Source organism: Sceloporus occidentalis, unplaced genomic scaffold, assembly GCF_023333645.1.
Source record: "Sceloporus occidentalis isolate IW3139 unplaced genomic scaffold, rSceOcc1.0.p SCAF_7, whole genome shotgun sequence".
NCBI classification, from domain to species: Eukaryota; Metazoa; Chordata; class Lepidosauria; order Squamata; family Phrynosomatidae; genus Sceloporus; species Sceloporus occidentalis.
This window is the reverse complement of record NW_028316987.1, coordinates 12,664,452-12,684,508: the sequence shown is the minus strand read 5'-3', so window position 1 is coordinate 12,684,508 and position 20,057 is coordinate 12,664,452. Positions and strand designations below refer to the sequence as shown.

Here is a 20,057-nt window from a genome sequence, read left to right as displayed (position 1 = left end):
ATTTGTCCTCAAATTATACATGAAGTCAACTTATAGTTGAGTATATTCAGCATCATGTTGGTCTCAGGAGTACAAAAACCAAGGCAACGAGATGAGATTTTCTCCTTCCTCCAGTAAAGGCAATTTCACATGCACAATATGCTGTGGGATGTGTTAAATAAAAACAGTCCTTTTAAAATATTCCCTGACCTGCAAGTGAAAATCACCAAGTGCATTAAATGTGTGCATTCATAAGCACTTACAGTGGATATGTAATATGCATTACCTTGCCTATTCCAAAATGCTACATTTGGGGCCCTCCACTCAGTCTGGGGAGTGGAGCCCTAGATTTCTGCCCTGATAGCACATCCTAAATTCTTCATCATAAATAGTGGATGAACCATTTATCTTCCTAAATTTAGGTAGAAATACCACTTTCTCTACAATTTGGGATTTAGATTCACCAATACAGTTGAGTTAGTAGACCAAAAATCTACCTGCTGGAGGGCAAAAAAGAGAGTTGGACTCAAGATATGGGCCACAGATCAGCAGAAGAGCTTTGGGGGGAGGTAACATGTTATCAGAACTTAGGCTGTTGTTTTAAGTATTTTAATACTTGACACAGTGTAATCAGTGGTTTTCAACCTTTGTCCAAATGTTTTGGATGTCAGCTCCCAGAATCCATCACTGGCTATACTGGCAGAGGCTTCTAGGAACTGAAATACAAAATGGCTAGTGGAGCAAAGGTTGAGAGCCCCTGGTATAGATCCTTTTTTAGCCAATTTCTTCCAGTGAAGAGCAGGTTGGACAGCTATCATGAAATGGTAGACCTCAGCTCAAGGGCAAGCAACTACTTGAGGTCAGAGAGCTGCAAACACCTCTCACCTGTATTTAGAGAGCCACAACTTCCACTTATTTACACTCAAAATATTCCCCATACCCTCTAGGGGCCATGGGGAGCAATTCTACCATGGGGAGGGGTCTGTTTTAGGCTCAAGGGAGGTCTTTTTTTAAGACAGGGGTAAATCTAGAGGATGTGGGAGACCTTTTAAGAAAAGGAGGTCTGGGATCCTTGCAGGTGGGCTTGCAGCTGCCAGGGCCACAAATACCCTACCCTTGCCAAAAATGCTCCACAGCAGCTATTCAGGTTTATAAATCTACAATTTAACTGTGCCATCTTTATCTTTCATACTAACACAGCAAACGTATCTATTATTCTAAGCTCAGGCGTTCTAACTATGACCTATCATTTTCAAGTGAAGTCTGCCATATTCCCATGACTGCTCCCTCCCAGAACTGCCTCACTAGACAAGACATGTAACCACTGAATTCATTATACCTCTGAACAAATTAAGTGTGCTCCCCGCATCTACTCACACAACCTTCCCAACATGACAGGCTCCAGTATTTTGTATTACAGCCCCCAACAATCCCTTGCTACTGACCATGGTGGCTACGGATGATGGGAATTTCTGTCATGTGAGCCATGCTGGGTTAGATTAAAGGCCCATCTAATCCAATATTCTGTTCTTATAGTGGCCAATAAAATGCCTGTAAGAAGCTCACAGTAGGACTTGAGTACAACAACACCACCCCACTTATTTTTATTTTCTATATTGTCTGGCATCTACAACATGTCCAGACCTGCACAATAATAAAAAATACAATACACCACATCTAAGCCCATTCAGGAAAAGCCCATTCAAGTAAAAACACAGCTGTTTACTAAAGACTTTAGGCCTAACTGACTTACTCCAAAAGATCTAACCTTTTTTAACCTGCTTTAACTTAATATATTTAATGTGATTTTAGTCTTTCATTTTATTGCTTTAAAATGATTTTACTTGTGCTCTGGCCTGAGATCTCATGATATATGAGACACAAACATTTTAATAAATAAAATAATATAATTAATAAAATAGAGCACAACAATGGAAACCAAAAACAGCAATGAGGATTATATTTGAAATTCCAAGAAGTAAATTTTCAATATGTGCATGAACTGCTAAAATGCAATGTATGACTTATTCCTAAGGAAATTTATTTCAAAGAGAGGCTGCACCACAGAAAAGGCCCTGCTTGTTGACAGATGGACATCTACAGGTTTTGACATAAGCAAGAGGATCACTTATCATCTCCACAATGACTCATAGCAACTGGTATAGAGCAGCATACTGACTCTAACATTGCAGGTAAAATACAGTCATCATTAACAATAAGAGCTGTTCGTCAGTGGAATACGCTGCCTCATAGTGTTCTGAAGTCTCCTTCTTTGGAGGTTTTTAAATGTAAGCTGATGGACATCTGCTAAGAATGTTTTGATGGTGTATTCCTGCATGGCAGGGGGTTAGACTGGATGGCCCTTGAAGTCTCTTCCTACTTTATAATTCTACCTTATCTTCCATCAGGGAAAGGGAATATGTGGCCTTCTAGATATTACTAGACTACAATACTATCCAGCACAGCCAATAGTGAATGATGATGATGGGAATTACATCAAACATTCCATACACCTGAACAGTGTGTGAAGAAGCTGATCCCTTGGCTTTTTAACTGATTCAAAATAGGTAATGCACAGGGGACCATGTGTGTGATATAATATTAATTTTAACACAAAAATGCTATTCTTCCCACTGGAAGAAGCGGTGGTCATTAATATTTTCCTTTTTCATTTGCAATTACAATAATATAGGACTTCATTTAAACCTGTAAATGTGTGTGTGAGTGTGGACGCACGCATGCATGTGCATTCAAAGTCACCTGCTGCTTTATGGTGACAGAATTAATTTCACAGGATTTTCTTTGGCAAAGAAGACTCAGAGGTAGCACCTGCTATTCCTTGGTGGTTTCCCATCCAAGTACTAATCAGGCCTGACCCTGCTTAACTTCCAAGATCAGATGGGATCTAGTGCCTTCCAAGTAGCTCTGATATATTTTATGAACATTTGCACACTAATATTTTAAACAAATTAAAAAATGAACCAAGATAACCCCAAAACAAAACAAAAAGTGTGCCTTTAATTTACTGTGCAACTGCTCAAAGTTTGCCCTCCTTAATTAAAAATTGACCCCAACTAAAGCTTCAGTTGATTAATCGACCGATTAAAGCTTGCAACACTACTAAAAACCTTGGCAATACAGAACTGATTAGGGATAATACACATGGATGCACACACGCATAAAGTACACAGTTTCCAAAATAGCATCAGATCAGTCAGCTGAAAACAGCTCAGTAACTGAACACTATTGCAGAGAATGTAACATCTTAAGTCTTAACAGCCTACAGAAGAGAAGAAGAAAAAAATCAGTGAGCAAGACTGATCGATGCACTCATAATCATGGTGAGCCAGAAAACTAGCCAACTTAGAAACAAAAAAGAGGGAGATCAAGACATTCTGATGGGGGAAAAGGGGAGAACATGTTGAGGCAGCTCTTGATGCGGCAAGACTATGAAGTCTTGGAAAATAAGCACCAATGTGTATTCCAGTAAAACATATCTTAAACCAATTGGACAGACAGTTAAAATAAACAGAAGTGAAACAACAGAATGTAGCAGCAATCGAGAAAAATAGTCCCTGCACAGTCTTGAAAGGGGAAGGCACTGCACTTTCATCAATTACTATGTATTATTTACTAATGATAGGACACTAAGTATGAAAGTAAACACAATGTTTACACAACATCTTCCAACAAACTAATCAATATACTAGGTTACAACTCCCATTGTCTCTAGTCAGCATTACCAATTGTAATGCTAGCTGGGGATGATGTGAGCTGTAGTCCAACACATCTGAGGGAGAGACACCAGTCTGGGGAAGGCTGCTCTATAGTCAGCTACTCTTTCAAAAGAAACTGAAAATTAACATTGTTCAGTGGACATTTCCCATACCCCCTCCATGTATGGGGAAAATCGCCCATGCTAGAATCCTATGGATGCCTATGGCGGTGTGCTCCTGTGTGCAGTGGCGCGCGCACACCTGCGGCACCTACACCATTTTGTCCACCAGTACTTGCTGTCCATGTGAGCTTAAGTCCGCGGATGGCGTGAGCAGACTGTAACTTGAGGCCTAAATAAGCACATTAAAAGTACACAATATACCATTATTAATTTGATTATCCTATTATTTTATACTCTACAATAACTTATCTTCATTATCTCTTAGCAGAAAGAAACATGCTTTCTCCAGACCATACACAGAAACTGTGGTTCTGTCAAGTTCCAGCCAAGATTCATTTAGCCATCTATTTCCCTTCCTTCAAAGGAATGTGTATGCTTGACACACGATCCCAACAACAAGCAGTGAAAATATCAAGCCACACAGATATGGATCTAACACCAATGTGCATGTTACTCAAATACAACTGATTAAATGCTTAAATTTTATGGACTAGATTAGCTCTTGTTCAGTTCATACATTAAAAAGTCAGTTTTAGTCTAAAAATATAAAAAAGACCCCCAATGGTGGAGCCCAGATTTTCAGCTTTCCTTAGATTTCCCCTACTTCTTCTCCATACCCCACAGCCACTTCCACTGTGTTCATCCAATGATGACAAAGAGACAGTTTCTCATAACTCAATCAACAAAGAACACCTCCCTACAGCTGGAGGCAATGCTGTAGGACTCTTAAGAGCAAGACTCTGCATAAGTACTGAATTTAACAAGACCCAAAACTTGCAGAAATTTGTCAAATTCCACTCATACTATCAAAAGGCTGGCCTGGGCATATACATCTCTGAGCCCCATTTAATTAAAATCTTGTCTGTTTTTATAATACTTCCCAATTTCAAATGAAACTCTTTATAGTCACAAAGGAAACTGCCCTTTTGGGGAGGTGGAGGATACATTTCCTATACATCCATGTCTTAGAATGGAGGCTGGGAGAAAACTGGTAACAAGCAGGTAGTTCAGAGGGTGGGGCTGTGTGGCCCTCCAGACAATGTTGTGACTGTAATTCACAGAGGTACTAGCTAGTATATCAATGGTAAGAAATTCTAAGAGTGCAGTCCAAAAACATCTGGAGGGTCACACAATTTGGATGGATGGATGCAAGTAACTATGTGAATTTATGTGAAGCACATGAATAAACTTTACTTGAATTGTACTAGACTATCTGTAGTAGTCTCACATCATGTGTGGAAGAGTAGCTCAGGAGAGATTTGTAAACATTTGCTGTGTAAGAAAGAATACAGCCTTTATTGCAAGTACTATCCCAACATATTAGTCCCTGCCTCTTGAATCACCTTTTATGACTCTCTCTAGCTCCATGCTGCCATTTTGTGGTTGGCTCTAACTGATGAAGTTTGGGGTTCATATAAAAAAGCAGGGATTCTAAAAAGCTGGTGCCTACTTGCCTCTACCTTAGAAAACTGAAGCCATTCCTATTGCTGTCTCTCATAATACCTAAGACAGGTGTTTTGTGATGTGTGAGGCCAGACATATACAGGACAGAATAGATGATAAAGACTTTGTGACTTTTCACTTTAGCCCTATTAAGTGATCACACAATAAAGATAAAAAATAGGCTGCCAATCTACAGTTTTAGTACAGCCTATTCACAATGTAATCTATTAAAGAACTATCTCCAGTTTATCCAGACCTACAATAAGCAATGACCCATGACTGAAGTATTTAGAATAAATAATGCACCATTTCTAAAATCTTTGGCCTAACTGCTCTGGGATAAAAATACCAGATAGCAATGGCTACATATAATCTCATCAAAAGAAAAAGAATGAAGTAAAGCCAAATAGAGGCTCACCCAGAGAAAAGAACAAAGTGTACTGTTTACTGCATTTCAATAATTGCTGCCACTTGACAGCTATTACTTGAATCACCTATAGCCCCTCCTCCTGCTTCTGTTCCCTTCCTTCTCTTACTTCACTTCTCTCTCCAGTTCTATAATTGTATTTTTCTCTTTCTGGAACGTCTCCTTTTTGCCCCACCTCCTTCTGTTTCCATTGCAAGACATATAGAGGTTTTGATCGTCCCTCCTCCTAACCAATTACCCAACGAGATACAGACCTTGAAGACATTACTCCACAAAGGATTTCTCACTGAATTCAATGCCATTCATACGTCTTGTTACACCAAATTTGATTGTGAAAAACCTCAGTTTTCACCAGCTGGGGAAAGAACAGTGGTGAGAATTGTGCAACCCTCCAAGTGTTATTGAATTGCAATTCCTAGCATTCTTTTAACACTGGCTAAGCTAACTAGAGCTGCTGGAAGTGATAGTTCAGCAACATCTGGAGGGTCATACTATTCCTACATACAAAAGCTCAGACTGCTGCATACTTAAGCAACAAGAACCCGATTCCAGCAACCTCTGTTTCATTCTGAAGGAGTCAACTAAAGGGCAGAAGTGGGAAACGTGTAGCTTTGGGTCCATATTCAGTCCCCAAGGCTGTTTGTGTGGCCCTTAACCATACTTAATTCCTGAGCTGTCTTTTTTCTGTCTAAAAAAGGATGCATTGCAGCTCCTGAAGCATTTAAATAAGTTGCAGGGAGGCACTGCACTGTTTAATGAAAACAAATACGCTTCTCAAAACCAGAATTAGACTTCTAGCCATTTTCAATGGAGGGGGCATTTTTGGATTCATAAAGCCCTCAGAGGATCTCAGGAGAAGAAAACTGGCACGAACTCCCACAGCTGTTGCTTACCCGTTGTTAAGTTCACTGTGGTAACTGCGGAAATCAGCGTCATGGTCCCATTGCTGAACAAAAATTGAACTGGACTCAGACAAAGCCATGTTTAGACTGTAACCACTGAAGACTCTAAATACCACTTATTTCAGTGCATCTATTCTTAAGCGCAACTATGTACAGACCAACACAACAACACAACTAGACTAATTTCACAATACAATGGCTTGAATTCCAGAATCTTTTTTTTTTTAAAAAAATTAGAACTGGCTAGGCAAATCCCAAACTTTTCACATGTATCAAATATAAAGCCTTTTTTAAAAAACCTCTTATACAATTCCAGTATATGCCAGCTTCCCCCAACCTGGAGCCTTACAGATGTACTGGATGACAGCACTTATTGTCCCCAAACTATCATGGGTATTGTAGTCCAATGCACTTGGAAAGCATCAACTTGGGGGGGGGCACTGTACAGTAAAACAATTCTGCCTATCCTCTGAAGCAGACCAGAATTTCAATGAAGGTCAGAATAAACAGAGAGCTGGAGTAAATACAAATAAGTTGGGGAAGGGCAATTTTAGGATTCTCTTTGGTAAAGGGTAGTGAGTGTGGATAATGAGCATCTTCGACCATTTCAATATCTAACATGCAATTAAAAATGAGAAAAAAATTCTCATCAGACACCCATGATTAACTGAGTATATATCAAATACAATCCCTTATTGTTATGACAGTTAACCCTCCCCTTTCAGCACAAATGAAGAATGCGTGACCTGCCAGACCCTTTCTGACTGAAAAGCTCACCAGACAGCACAATAGGTGGTAAGGCCTGATGGCTCTATGGCTGTGATGATACTGGTTCCTATCCTTATAATTTAGAAAGGCTGTTTTATATCTACTGTCACTTAATTTGGGATGCAGATAAACAGGCCTTCCAGAACCTAAAAACTTAATGGTAAGCTTTGTTACTGCACCTTCCCTATCTTGAAAAATTACAGCTGGTGCTACTCACAGTGGTACATGGTGCTGTTCAGTGTCTGCTTTGGTCAGTTCCTCCTCTTCAATGTCTGACTCCCCACCCGAGCTGCTATCTGTGACATCCGAGTCAAAGGCTTGCTCACAAGATCGCAGGTTAGCCATCCCACTAGAAGTAAACCTCTCCAGTTCTTCTGAGATGGAGTCACTTTTTAAGAAGCTGCTCAGTCCTTCTGAAGTATTTGTCTCACTTGCAGCTTTTCGCAAAGCTGCTTCTGCCTTGCGGGTGAGCATCAGCTGACTCCGGTGTCTCAGGGAGTCCAAAGCTGGCAACTTGCTGAGCGTTTTCTCCAAGAAGCCACCCAGCTGCTGCTGGATGTGCCTCTCTACCTGCTTGGCCTGCACCACCTGCAAGCGCTTTTGCAGCCGCCGAGCACGATTCTCAATGTCTGCCTGCCGCCGCAGCAGCACTCTTGTCCGCATATCTGAATCCGGAGCACTATGAGAGTTGTTGGGCAGAGAGATTTTCTGTTCTTCTCCTGGCTTACTGCTGCCAAGATCAGAACATATAGGCATGCCAGGTAACAACCACCTGCTCTCCCCACCCCCTTCAAGCCTATGTTGCTGCTGTTGTTGTGCTGGAGAACTGGGGGTATGTTTACCTGCAGTGCCATTATTGCTAACTGGAGCTGTGTGCTCTGAGTCAAGGCTTCTGTGTGGAAGAGTGCAATTGGTCAAACCCAATTTCAGGTTCCCCAAATCAGAACCCCCAGGGCTATCTGAATCAACATCCTGAAGGGCTACAGAAGGAGGACCACGCTTCCCACCATTAAGTGAAGCTGAGTTTTCATGATCAGAGCTATTGCTCTTAGCCAACTTTTTAGCCAATCCATTAACTGGTGCTTGCGGCAGAGGTGTTTGGCTACTAGTACTCATGGTTTTTAGGTTTTCCAATGAAAACACGGGTTGCCTTCCCAGCAGGTCACTACTTTTCAAGAAGGAGTGTGATAACAGAGAGTGAGATTTAAGGACTGTCTGTTTGTTGAAAACCCCTTGCAGTTTCAATGACTCCTTCGGAGGAACCGAGGTTACATCCGAGCAGAGGTAAGATGCCACTAGAGGCTGCAATTTTCCAAGCTCTTCCTTTGCAGAGTTATTTCGGAAATCTAGGCTGGAATCTTCAGCTTTCCTTTTGGTGCCGTTGGTGGCGACAAGGATGTTGTTGGCGTTGCCGTTGTTTTCGGCACTGCCAGGAGACAGGGCGGAAGATGGGGGAGCCAGTTTGAACCGGATGTGATGAGCTTCAGCTGCTGCGTCAGTGAGAGCGGGCGCCATAGTAGCCATTCAGCACAGAGAGACAGGAAGTCCAGCCTCTCCCGTTGCAGAGGCCAGCTCTGCTGTCTCCAACTGCCTCGCCAGAGGGCAGCCTAAAACAGAAAGCACAGAAAAGATTTAGAAGTACAGAACTAGTGAATCTAAAGAGTATCAAAAAACCTACACATGCACAGTTTATTTTTCATTAGATACAATAATGGCCTCTTATACAAGTATAGTTCGCAATTTCTGGGTAATGACATTTATTGCAGATCCTCTACCAGTCACCACAAGTCTCATGGAAGATTACAGAGCATCATGAAGCAAGTGTCAGAATTTTGAAAAGTGATAAGCATTAAGAAGCAACATGTACAAAAGAAGAAGAAGGAAATAGCAAGGAAATAAACAAGAGATCCAAATTTTGGGCAAACATAAGGCAGTAGGGAACCTTTTACCCTCCAGATGGTCTGGACTACCTCTCCTTCCTATTGGCTGTGCTGGCTGAGGACTTCTAAAATCTGATTTCCAGAGCTTCTCTAATCTTGCCACAAGGAATGAGTAACTAAAGGAACATGAGAAGGTGCAATGTGAACAAAAGATTGTAGGAGAGTATTGCATGTTGTTATTGTGTGCCTTCAGGTTGTTTCTGACTTATGGCAACAACCCTAAGGTAAACCTATCATGGGGTTTGCTCAGCAAGTTTCTTCAGAGGGGTTTTTGCATCACCATCCTCTCAGGCTTGCCTAAGGACACCTAGTGGGTTTACATGGCTGAGACTGGATTCAAACCCTGGTCTCCAGGTTCATAGTCCAACAGTCAAACCAATACACCATGCTGGCTCCAATGTCATATAAATAAATGCATTCCGCATCATACAAATGCTTCCTATGATGTAGGCCAGTGTTTCCCAACCTTTGGTCCTCTCATTTTTCTGGTTCAGATCCCAGAAGCCTCAGTTTGTGAAGTTCAATGTATCTGGAGGACCAAAGATTGGGAACCATTGGTGTAGGCAAAGGCTCAGAGCTAGCAGTACAGCCGTTAAAAGGTAGTCAGAATCAGTGAATCCTCCTTCAATTCAGAGAAGAGTTCCTTCTCTAGACAATCAGAACCAATCTCAAACTTAATTTTTCCACTGTTCTAAATTTAAATCAATTCACTAACACAGAGAAACTAGTAGGTAATGCCATGAATAAGAGCCTTCCCCAGAGTCTAAATTTCCCAGATCCCATAAAGGGAGAAGGGATTTCAATGATAATTGCACATCTCCTGCTTGATTAAAAAGCACCATTGCTTTCCTAAGATGAGAAAAAGAAAAAAGAAGCAAGCATGTGATTTGAACTTTAGCATTTCTGAAGATTTGTGTTTCAAAAATAAAAACTTGGTACAACAGATACATCAAGGGGTGGGGGTTGTGTGTGTATTTTTCCTATCAGAAGTATCAGCCTAGCTTAGATTTTGAAGTTAAAGATGTTCTCAGAATTGGAGAATGTTATGGAAGAGGAAATGACTAAAGCAAGGCACATAAAACATACCAATTCCTGTGTGGATTATTTATCTAAGCTGCCTTGTCTCAATAAATACTACAACAAAGCACATAAATTCTGTATACGTATTTGAAATTCTAGCATTGATAGTCTGCCTAATATTTCCAATCATGTGTAACAGCTCCTCTTCAGTGTTCTCCCCCACTTTACACTTTTGTCATTAAAAAGTTTGATCTTTACAATTGTCCCCAACTCTTTTTCAGCTCTTTATTCAGGTGGAATGACAGAACTATACACAGTGATTTGAACAGTTGTGCCAGAGATTTATATACTGTAAGCAGAACAGAGAGAACCTTCTGGTCTTTCAGATTTTTTGGGACCAATACTCAAAACATCCAACCAAGAATGGCTAGGAATTATGGGAGTTGTAGTCCAAAACAACTGGGGGAAGAAAGGTTCCACACAGCTAATATAATGTAAGAGCAAACTAATTGTGACATAATGCTCATACTGCTCTTCTCTCTCAGGTAAGACAAAACTAGTTAAAATTGTATTCTTTGCTATTGTAAAAGCAAGCTAATCTAGAAAAAACGTCCCCAGTCCAGCTGCAACTGCAAGCAAGCCCCCTGTGCATATTTCTTTTGCATTGCAATATGCAACCAACCACCTTCAGCAACATTCAGGATGTATACTACAGGTGCACAACACAGTTGTGCACTAATACTGGTAATGTGGGGGGGGGGGGGGGAAGACCGCTAATGCACACATATATCTCTTATTAGATTAGGTGGAATAGCTAATTTTGTTCTGACAGGTGGATAATTATGATATCAGTGCATGTATATAGCAAGGGAAAATATTTTTCCCTCCTGACATTACATTTTATAGGATTGAACCTGATACATAGGACAGCATTACTAAAAATCATGGTTTGATCCTTTTTCCAATTCCCCCGCGAAACAACTTGCATTCCAGTTAAAATATTAAGAGTATGACAGAACCATTTTTTTAGATTTTATCTAAAATAGGAAAAGGCATTGTGCACAAAACCAAATGTCATACTGAAAACTAGTAACGCAAAATAGCAGCAGTGTCAAATATATTATTATGATGCCTCAGAATTGGCATAAATGATGAAACAGGAAGACTCCTTTATACCACATTGGACTCAAGATGAGCAACACTTGGCCAGCCCATATTCTTACAGAACTACTGTATGAACTACAAAATATAACAGATCTATAGATAAGAACAGCTGCACTATACTAAGTATAGAGCACAGTAAACAAGCAACTCTGGGCACACCACAACCAACAGCCTAGCATACTGTTTTTCAACACAAATTTATATTCAATTTGTCTTCCCACTAGACAGGTTCTATCTAAAGTCATGGAAAGGATTCTTAAATAAGGCATTAGATACATCACCACTGGACATATTTGTAGATGCAGAAAAACAGAGTTTTAGTGTATACTACTATGAACACTGCTCCATAAGAATTTAATTTAATTTGGGTTAGTATAATCTGGAGGTTATTGATGATAAGTCAACACAACAAACTACAGTTCAGCTCTGGAGACAGCAGTTAGACTCACACTCCCAGTAGCCCAAACCAGGACAACCAATGGTGAAGACTGCTGAGAGGAGCGAGGCCCTGCTTTCAGCATTACCTATTATGAACACTAAACAAAACAGCTAGTTACATGCACAACTCAATTCAGAATGTTATGCCATTATTCTAAACAGAGTGTTATCAAAACAAGTTAAACTAATATGTAACATTAATAACCAAATTAATGTAAAGAAGAACCCATTATCCTGAAATATCCTGATATAATAAAAGTTTATTTATTATTATTATAATTGAAACCTCACTTTCCAGTTAGTTAAGTAATCATCCAGAAAGCCAGGACATCATACCTTTTTGGCAGGATATGCCTGGGCATCTCAGTATTCCAGAAGAAAAGGAAAATTCCTGTAGGGGAATAAGTTCTCCTTTTTACATTAAGGTTTGGAGAGTAAGCTTCTACCTGAAGAGCTTGGGCATAAAGTATAAAACTAATTGGTTCTTCAATATGTTCAATGAATGTTTTGTCCTTTTTCTTCCTCTGAATGCAGCCTGAGTAGGTTTTTTTAGCTGTTGCCTTAGTCTTAGGTAGTCCTTAACTGCTACAACACAAGCTAGACTCATCATCTTAATTGTGCATGATGTAATGAAGGGCAGAGGGAAAGAAATCCTTTTGACACAAATATTAAAGCTGCTTCTCAGTAGCCACGTGGAATAGTTCCCAGGAAAAGCCAATGAGTCAATATGGGCTGATAAGCTACTTGTCCTTCCTACCTTAAGAACAATATTGAAATTAAAAAAATTAGTAGATTTGGAAAGTAATAAACACAAAGACTTGTTTGCTTCTTTTTGGTATACAAGAGCTGCAAAAATAATAGGCATCATAAAAGTCTGATTTTCACACCTCAAATTCGACATTTCTCCCTATTCCAGCACATGGCTGAGGTCTACAAATCAGATCTGTCACTCTAAATCACCTAAAATAATTTCATTAAAATCTGAAAATGTCTTTTCAAACATCTCTTCAAAATAACATCTTTCAGGAAGTATCATTACCTCCAAGTTACTTTCCTCCTAGAATTTCAAAACTTTCCTCAGTGGTTTTTCTCTTCAGCCTCCTAGCTGAAACTACTTATTGTAAAAAAAATTTGTTGGAGTTGTTCTGTTTAATTGCCTTCACACAATTCTTGAATTAAAGTTTGGGCACCAAACAGAATCAAGTCACTCCTTGACAACCTGGGAAGTATTTCACTTTAGTTGTCTTTTCCACATACATACTTCTACACACAGCTATTTGCAAATATATAGCCACTTTTGTCTGTTTTAGCATTAAAAAGAGAGAAGGGGAGAAAAGTGGTGGTGGGGAGAATCTAGCAGGGTCTTTGACATTGTATTACATAACTATTTGAACATTTACGGCAAGTGTCACAATTTGCATCTTTTTGTATCCTATTGTATCCTACTACAACCGACTTACTATATAGATGGGCTAGCCATATGCTGATTGGAGCTTCTGTGGATTGTCCTGCCCATATCGTCACCCATTGGCTAATATGGGCTTCAGCCCCCAAGTTTTTCCTCATCAGAGGTGGGGGGACTGAATCCCCCAAATTGGTCCCAAGGCAGCTACATTCTGTTCCCCTCCTGCATTTGTGCTAAATGTCTGTGGCTTTGATACCACTCCATCAGTGCCATCTGAAGAAGTAAACTTATATCCATAAGCTCGTGATAAAACAAATCAGTCTCAAAGATGCTGCTAGATTCCCCCCCCCTTTATTTTTTAATAAGAACAGATAATTTTCAAGAAATGTCCTTTCATTGCTATTCTACTTTTTGTTCCCAATCCGTTCTCCACAACAGAATTATTACATCTCACCCCTCAGTGCACCATGTACATACCTCTCATCACACAGGGAAGACCACTCAGTGAGATGACTTTAATAACAAGCCAGTTTTCCTCCCTCTTCACCTCAACACTCCATTTTTACTTTACAATCTGCCTGTTCTGTCTTACACATATTTAATCTTTTTTTCTTAGTAAATGACTGAACATTAACTTTGTAATTTCCCTCCTTATGGGACAGGACAGTTAGCATTATGTACAATTTGGATAACAGCCAATTTAGTTATTCGGGTGCAGATTCTTCAATTGGAGAAAGAAAGTGTTTATCACCTGAAGATGGGGCATAATCTTTGTGGATTACTTTCCCCTCACAGGTAACATCATCCCAATCTGACTTTCCCCCCCCCCCCCCCACTACCTCTTCCCCACAAATTAATTGCTAGCTCTGTTAACACAAAATTGCTATCTTTGGTCTCTGTCTATCAAGGAACCTGTGTATTGGAAACAAACCCAAGTTACAACTGCAGTTTCAAAAATGGTAGTGGGAATTAGACAATACTTTTGTTTGTCTCAACAATCTCAGAGTAACCTGAAACATGCATGTGACACCTAGTAGAACTTAATCCATTTAGGTCCATACCAACACTCCTGCACTTCATTTTAAGATTCTGATTATTAGAATTTATGACATTAAAATCCAAGCACACTCCCCAAACACACATACATTTTAAACATCTTCCCACCTTAAAAGTGAAAATATTAAATGGCCAAGAGCTAACTGAGCCAACCATGCTGAATCAAAACCCCTTTCAGCCTGGAAGAAAAGCCAATGATAAATTTACCCTAGGGCTGCTGTAAGTCAGAAACTACTTGAAGGCACACAATGACGACATTTGCATTGGTCTAACTTTGTGCCAGACCTACTGTCATCCCTTCCAATTTGTGGGGGATCCATTTCAGACCCCCCCCCGCACGCGCCAATATTGGGGTCCCATTGATTTCAAAGGCTCAGTGCCCAGCGAGCCAGTTTGTATCCTCCCCGCTTGCTATCTGTGAGTAATCTCAATACATACATATATTTTATTTGGTCAATGACCAGCAAAATTTAAAAAGTACAAAGCATAATACATAGTGCAACAATAAATTTCAAGTGACACACAATAAAATAAAGTAAAATAATATAAAAACACTCCCCTGTGATATTGTAAATTTCATGATTACATGTAAATAAAATATGCTAACATACTTTGTACAATTACCAGTGAAGCAACAGCAGTATTTTAGGGATGCCAGCTTTACTATGTCCATTCTAAAGTGTCATCTCCACATCCCTTGTAGTTTTACAGTAATGTCTAGAGGCAACATGCTGACTAAGGGGCAGCATGGTGTAGATAGACATATTTTGACGACCAGGAAAGTTTAAAAAGATTACCAGGCACAGTGCATAAGTACAGCAATGGGCTTCAAAGTGACACAGTGATTTTGTCAGTACCCAATTTGGTGCCCCATTTGGGGCGAAGCCAGAAGAATAGAAATCTCACAACAGAATACTATAAAATAAAATAAATTAAAATGGAGTACAAAATTTGTATTTCTTCTGACAATTTTCCATTAAAACTTTCAAAATTAAAATGATTATAATAAAATAATATATAAAATAGGGAGAAATTTTTTATCTGAATCTGTCTTATTTTCATTGCAGCAACACAAAATATAGCTATTCTACATGTAATATAAGGGTTTAAATCCTGAAACAGATATTTCACACAGAAATTATCTGATGCCCTGGCCATTTTTCTACTCAGGGTGCAATATAAATTGACCTGCTATCCTCATTGAATTTACAGAGTAATAGTACCTGTGAAATAGATTCTATTTCTACTTCTCTGCATGGACAAGTGCACTCTGTTATGGGGACTTCACTGAATCTGTTAAACTTAAGATAACTTGCAGGTTCCCATACTCCCTTATTTATCCAAATTCTATTATGTTGTGGGAGTCTACCAAGCTCATTCTGGAACTCCATATCCTTTATTCTTTGAGTGACGATTTGTTTAGCTTGTGATAACAAGAATAAAGGAAAGTCAATAAGAAGCCAATTTAAGTTCTACCGCTTTTTTCCATGGTGAAACAAAATTATCTATCAGGACTAAATGGGGTTAAACTCACTGGAGAGAACTGAATTTTTAACCAGTAGTTTATCATCAGCTTCCAGGCTCTCACTTCGATTAATGGCATTCCTGTCTCAAGCCTTAGCTTGGCATTTGGTGTACTATGAGTAATCAAGACCGCAGATCCCAAGTTCGCAAACAGGGAGAGATGACTGTATTGTTATGCTCCTGGCTCTGATGCTATCTTCACTCTGCCCTCACCTCTTCTCTTCTCTGCTAGTATCTCCTACAGCAGATACTAGTCAGAAAAGCCATTCTGTGAGCAGACTAGCCTGTTGGAAGTGCTCTTGAGATGTGCTGGCAGAAGTGGTTTCTGGCAGAAGAATGGGCTTTTGCCTAATCCTAAACCCAAATAGTTAGTGCATCTTAGAGTATCACTGCCCAAGATCTCACAATTTCAAAAGCTTGGCCTAATAGTTCTAATAAATGTTTTGCCTGACTATAGAGTCTAGAAAGAATTGTTAACAACAGTAGACAAGACCTCATTCCCACAAGCTAACATGAACTAAGTGGAAGATTTGTTTTCAATCTTCTAGGGTTCTACCCCCAACCTTAGTTTGTAAGAGAACCTGGTCCCTGCCCATGCTAAGCAGATAATAAACAACACTCAACCCAAGGAAAAACAGGCTTCATCAAGGCAAATTTAACTGAAACAAGGGCACAGTCATGGAAATGTTGACAACAGGAATCTGGCATTTCTGTCTGGTAGGCCACAATTCCATTTGAGAGAAATATTAACACCTTTCCTGCACAAAAGAAACTAGTCATAATGAGCAAAGCTAACATTATCAGTGTTATTTTAGACTTTGGTGAATACAGCAGGAAAAAGTAGTACAAATTACTTTTGTCTACAACAGTCTCTTAACATGTTCCTGAAGACCAAAACACAGATTCATACAAATGCTTATATTCTACGTACATATTTTAATGTATCAGCATGAATCTCAAAAAAATGTGGGGGTAGAGGAGCTGGAGTCAGAAAGAAAAAGATAGGAATAATCCTTTTCCTTTCGTTGGCTAGGGACATGCACTGTCACTCACTAACAGGATAAACGTTCTACATGGCAGTAAAGGAAGCACATTTGTACAATTTCCAAACCTCAGAGTTCAACCTCTCTTTTCTTCACACAGTAACCTTTGAGAAGATAACTTCATTTTGTACAATCAACTGCTGTACCAAGATCTTTTCCTGAATGTATTCAAAACTGCAGATTCTTACATGGCTTGTCACTTTTCTGGTCTGGGCACAGTGAAAAAATGATGAAAGATGTGCCACTTTCCTACTACTTCAGCAACCCCAGAATCTTCTCCCTCTCTCATCCACCAGTACAATGGGCAATGTTATAGCCAATAACACTGCAAATGTTAATGGAATATACTTTGCAACATCTCTGATGACTTACCATGGAGGCTGGGGCTAAAGGGAGCTGGGATTCCAACATCCAAAGGGCAACAGATTCTTCCCCACTGGGGCATTCATTGGTGTTGGAGCTTGACTAGAAAAATCTGGACTGAAATCCTATTCTGCTATAAAGCCACCCTCTCTCAACCTAACTCAATTTGCCAGGATACACAAGGATAAAATCTGAAGGGGAGGACCAGGTCACTTCTCTTGGGCTCCTTAAAGGAAAACTGGGATAGAAATGTCATAGTTATTCACTCAACTGCACAGGAATGCAGCTGGTACCCATCCCCCATGTGGTTTCCAGACTAGTAATAGATCAAAGGCTGTCCTGCATTCAATACAGATCAATTAATTCTGGGAAGCTGTGGCAAACATTTTAATGGCTCCAAGGTTCTGTATACTTTTCTCAGACAACTAGTAGATCACTTTGATGTATTTACTTGCTAGAAGGGTTAACAAATAAATTGGTGACTAAATTGGTACGTCAAAAATGGATTGACCTTGCACCATTATACAATCTGGAACATTCTGAAACCCTTGATAGTGCAATATATTTTCTACTAGATTTACATTTACATTTACTACCAATCAAAAGGGCAAAGCAGTGGTTCTCAACCTTTTATCCTCCAACTGCTTTGTATTTCAGTTTCCCTAACACCAGTCAGCATGGCCTGTGGTAAAGGATTCTGGAAGTTGAAGTCCAAAACAGCAGGAGAACTAGAGGCTGAAAAACCCTGGTTTAAGATACAGTAATTTCAGGATAGCTAACTTAGAATTTGATACGAAATAGAGGGGCAGAATGTAAGGAACTCATTCTATAATGAGATATACAGTGCACCCGCATTATATGCGGATGCACTATATGTAGCTTTCAGCATATGCTGAAAGCCATGAGAGAGCCGTGCGGGAGCATGCAGGGCGCAAGGGGGAGGTGCGTCCCAGTCACATGAATGGGGTGTGCGCCTAAGGCGCGCGCACCGCCACACCACCACCACATGCACAATCCCCATTACTTTCAATGGGGCTCGAGCATACTTTTTTTTACGTGGGGGGTGGTCTGGAACGGATCCCCCGTGTAAAAAAAGGGTGCACTGTATTTTGCACAAACACCAATCAGGACATTAACGCAGGAGTTTTAAAGCCAACAGTGAGTACCATTAAATAGAAGACAAAAGTAAGGCCACCATTATGTACTAGAGGTATGAAAAGAATAAGGCTTACACTTTGAAGAGTGTAACGGTTTAATTAGGTAAAAGTAACTTGTAAAAAGGATCAGCTTCTTTAGTTTTGGAAACTCAGGCTATAGGCAAAATGAACTAATAATAGTAACATTCAGAACAAAGAGAGCTGGTTTACAATTTTATCTGTCTAGCTCAGACTGAAAGCACTTCTCCAGGGATTCAGACAAGACTGTTGCCCAGCCCGCCCTGGATATGCGAGCAATTGAACCTGGAACCATCTGCAATGCAAGGAAAGTATGTGCTGTGCATGAAGCTGTAGGGCTTCATAATTAAAGCTTGTTCACTGTCTTGTCAGGGAAATAAGCGGTTTCCCATTCCATACCAGGACTCAAGAGCACATGGCTCTCCATGATTGTTGTTGGACTGCTGGCTCCCGTTAACTTGAGCCAACAAACTTAATGGTGAAGAATGGTAAAAAGTACAGTTCAGCCTCTGGCAGTCCATTTCTGCCCTAGATGAACCTAGTAGATACACTTTGCATCTTCATCTCGTCTTCAAATCGTAGAGGCCTTATTTCCTAAAAAAAAATAACTCAACGTGACTTACTAATAAAATATCCAAGAGTTCAAAAAAATTATAAAACATTTGCAATATTTTTAAAAGAGCAAGAACAAAGTACACAGTGGTCATAAGATATACAAAAACCAGACAAGTATAGCCTGTTGCACATAGGGGAACAAAGAAGCATAGGAACATCTAAACAAAACAAGAACTTAATGATACAGGGTTAAGAAGGCCTCACTGGGAACAGCATTCCATATGTAGGGGGCCAGAAGTGAAAAGGCCATCTGTCTTGCTACAACCCTATGGCCCATACTCAAGAGAGATATCTAAAACAGAGATTCAGGTTATGATGTCATGTAATGCTTTTCAAGTGTGAAGTGACTAACACACAATGTTTCAGCAGTCTTACAAAAATCATGCAAGTCAGGAAACTGACTAAAGTAGAGAAGGTTTAGGACAACTCAGTGAGTTCACAGACATAGACTGATTTGAAGCATACGTTTCCCAGACTATATCCTTAGCTACTTCATCAGACCTGTTCTGAAGCCTCTCAGTTGCTCACTGCCACTTTCTGTGGAAATGTCACAAAGGAAGAGCCCTTGAGACATCTAACAACTTAGGCAATAAATAACCCACACAATTTATTTATTTTTTAAAAAAACCATTGTACAGAAGTCAAGGATCCTGCTCCAGAATAGACATTAACTTTGTTTTCATCTAAACCTTTAGCATCACACATTTTGATTCTGTAACAACAGCACCCAGAGTTTAGGCTGCAATTATACTGTATTTTAACCCATTTACCCCTCTTCCATCACAATATAGTATATTGCTTTACACATAATGAAGCCCAGAACTGTCCACACTGTCCCTTTAAACAACTGGCCTAGTTGGAAACTAAGAACTCTTGACAGTTATTCCAGCAGCAATA

The 20,057-nt window shown here is 39.8% G+C and overlaps 1 protein-coding gene across 6 annotated transcripts in view; it reads right to left on the bottom strand.

The window, feature by feature from the left end:
* KANSL1 (KAT8 regulatory NSL complex subunit 1) overlaps window positions 1-20,057 on the bottom strand; it is a 173,330-nt gene that overhangs the window by 116,357 nt on the left and 36,916 nt on the right. For all 6 annotated transcript variants that reach the window (XR_016281887.1, XR_016281888.1, XM_089531942.1 and 3 more), the window contains one exon: window positions 7,635-9,024. Coding sequence is in view for 4 of the 6 variants with exons in the window: in XM_089531942.1 (XP_089388068.1) it covers window positions 7,635-8,941 (1,307 nt within the window). In the remaining 2 variants the exon portion in view is untranslated. The remainder of the gene's footprint in view (window positions 1-7,634; window positions 9,025-20,057) is intronic.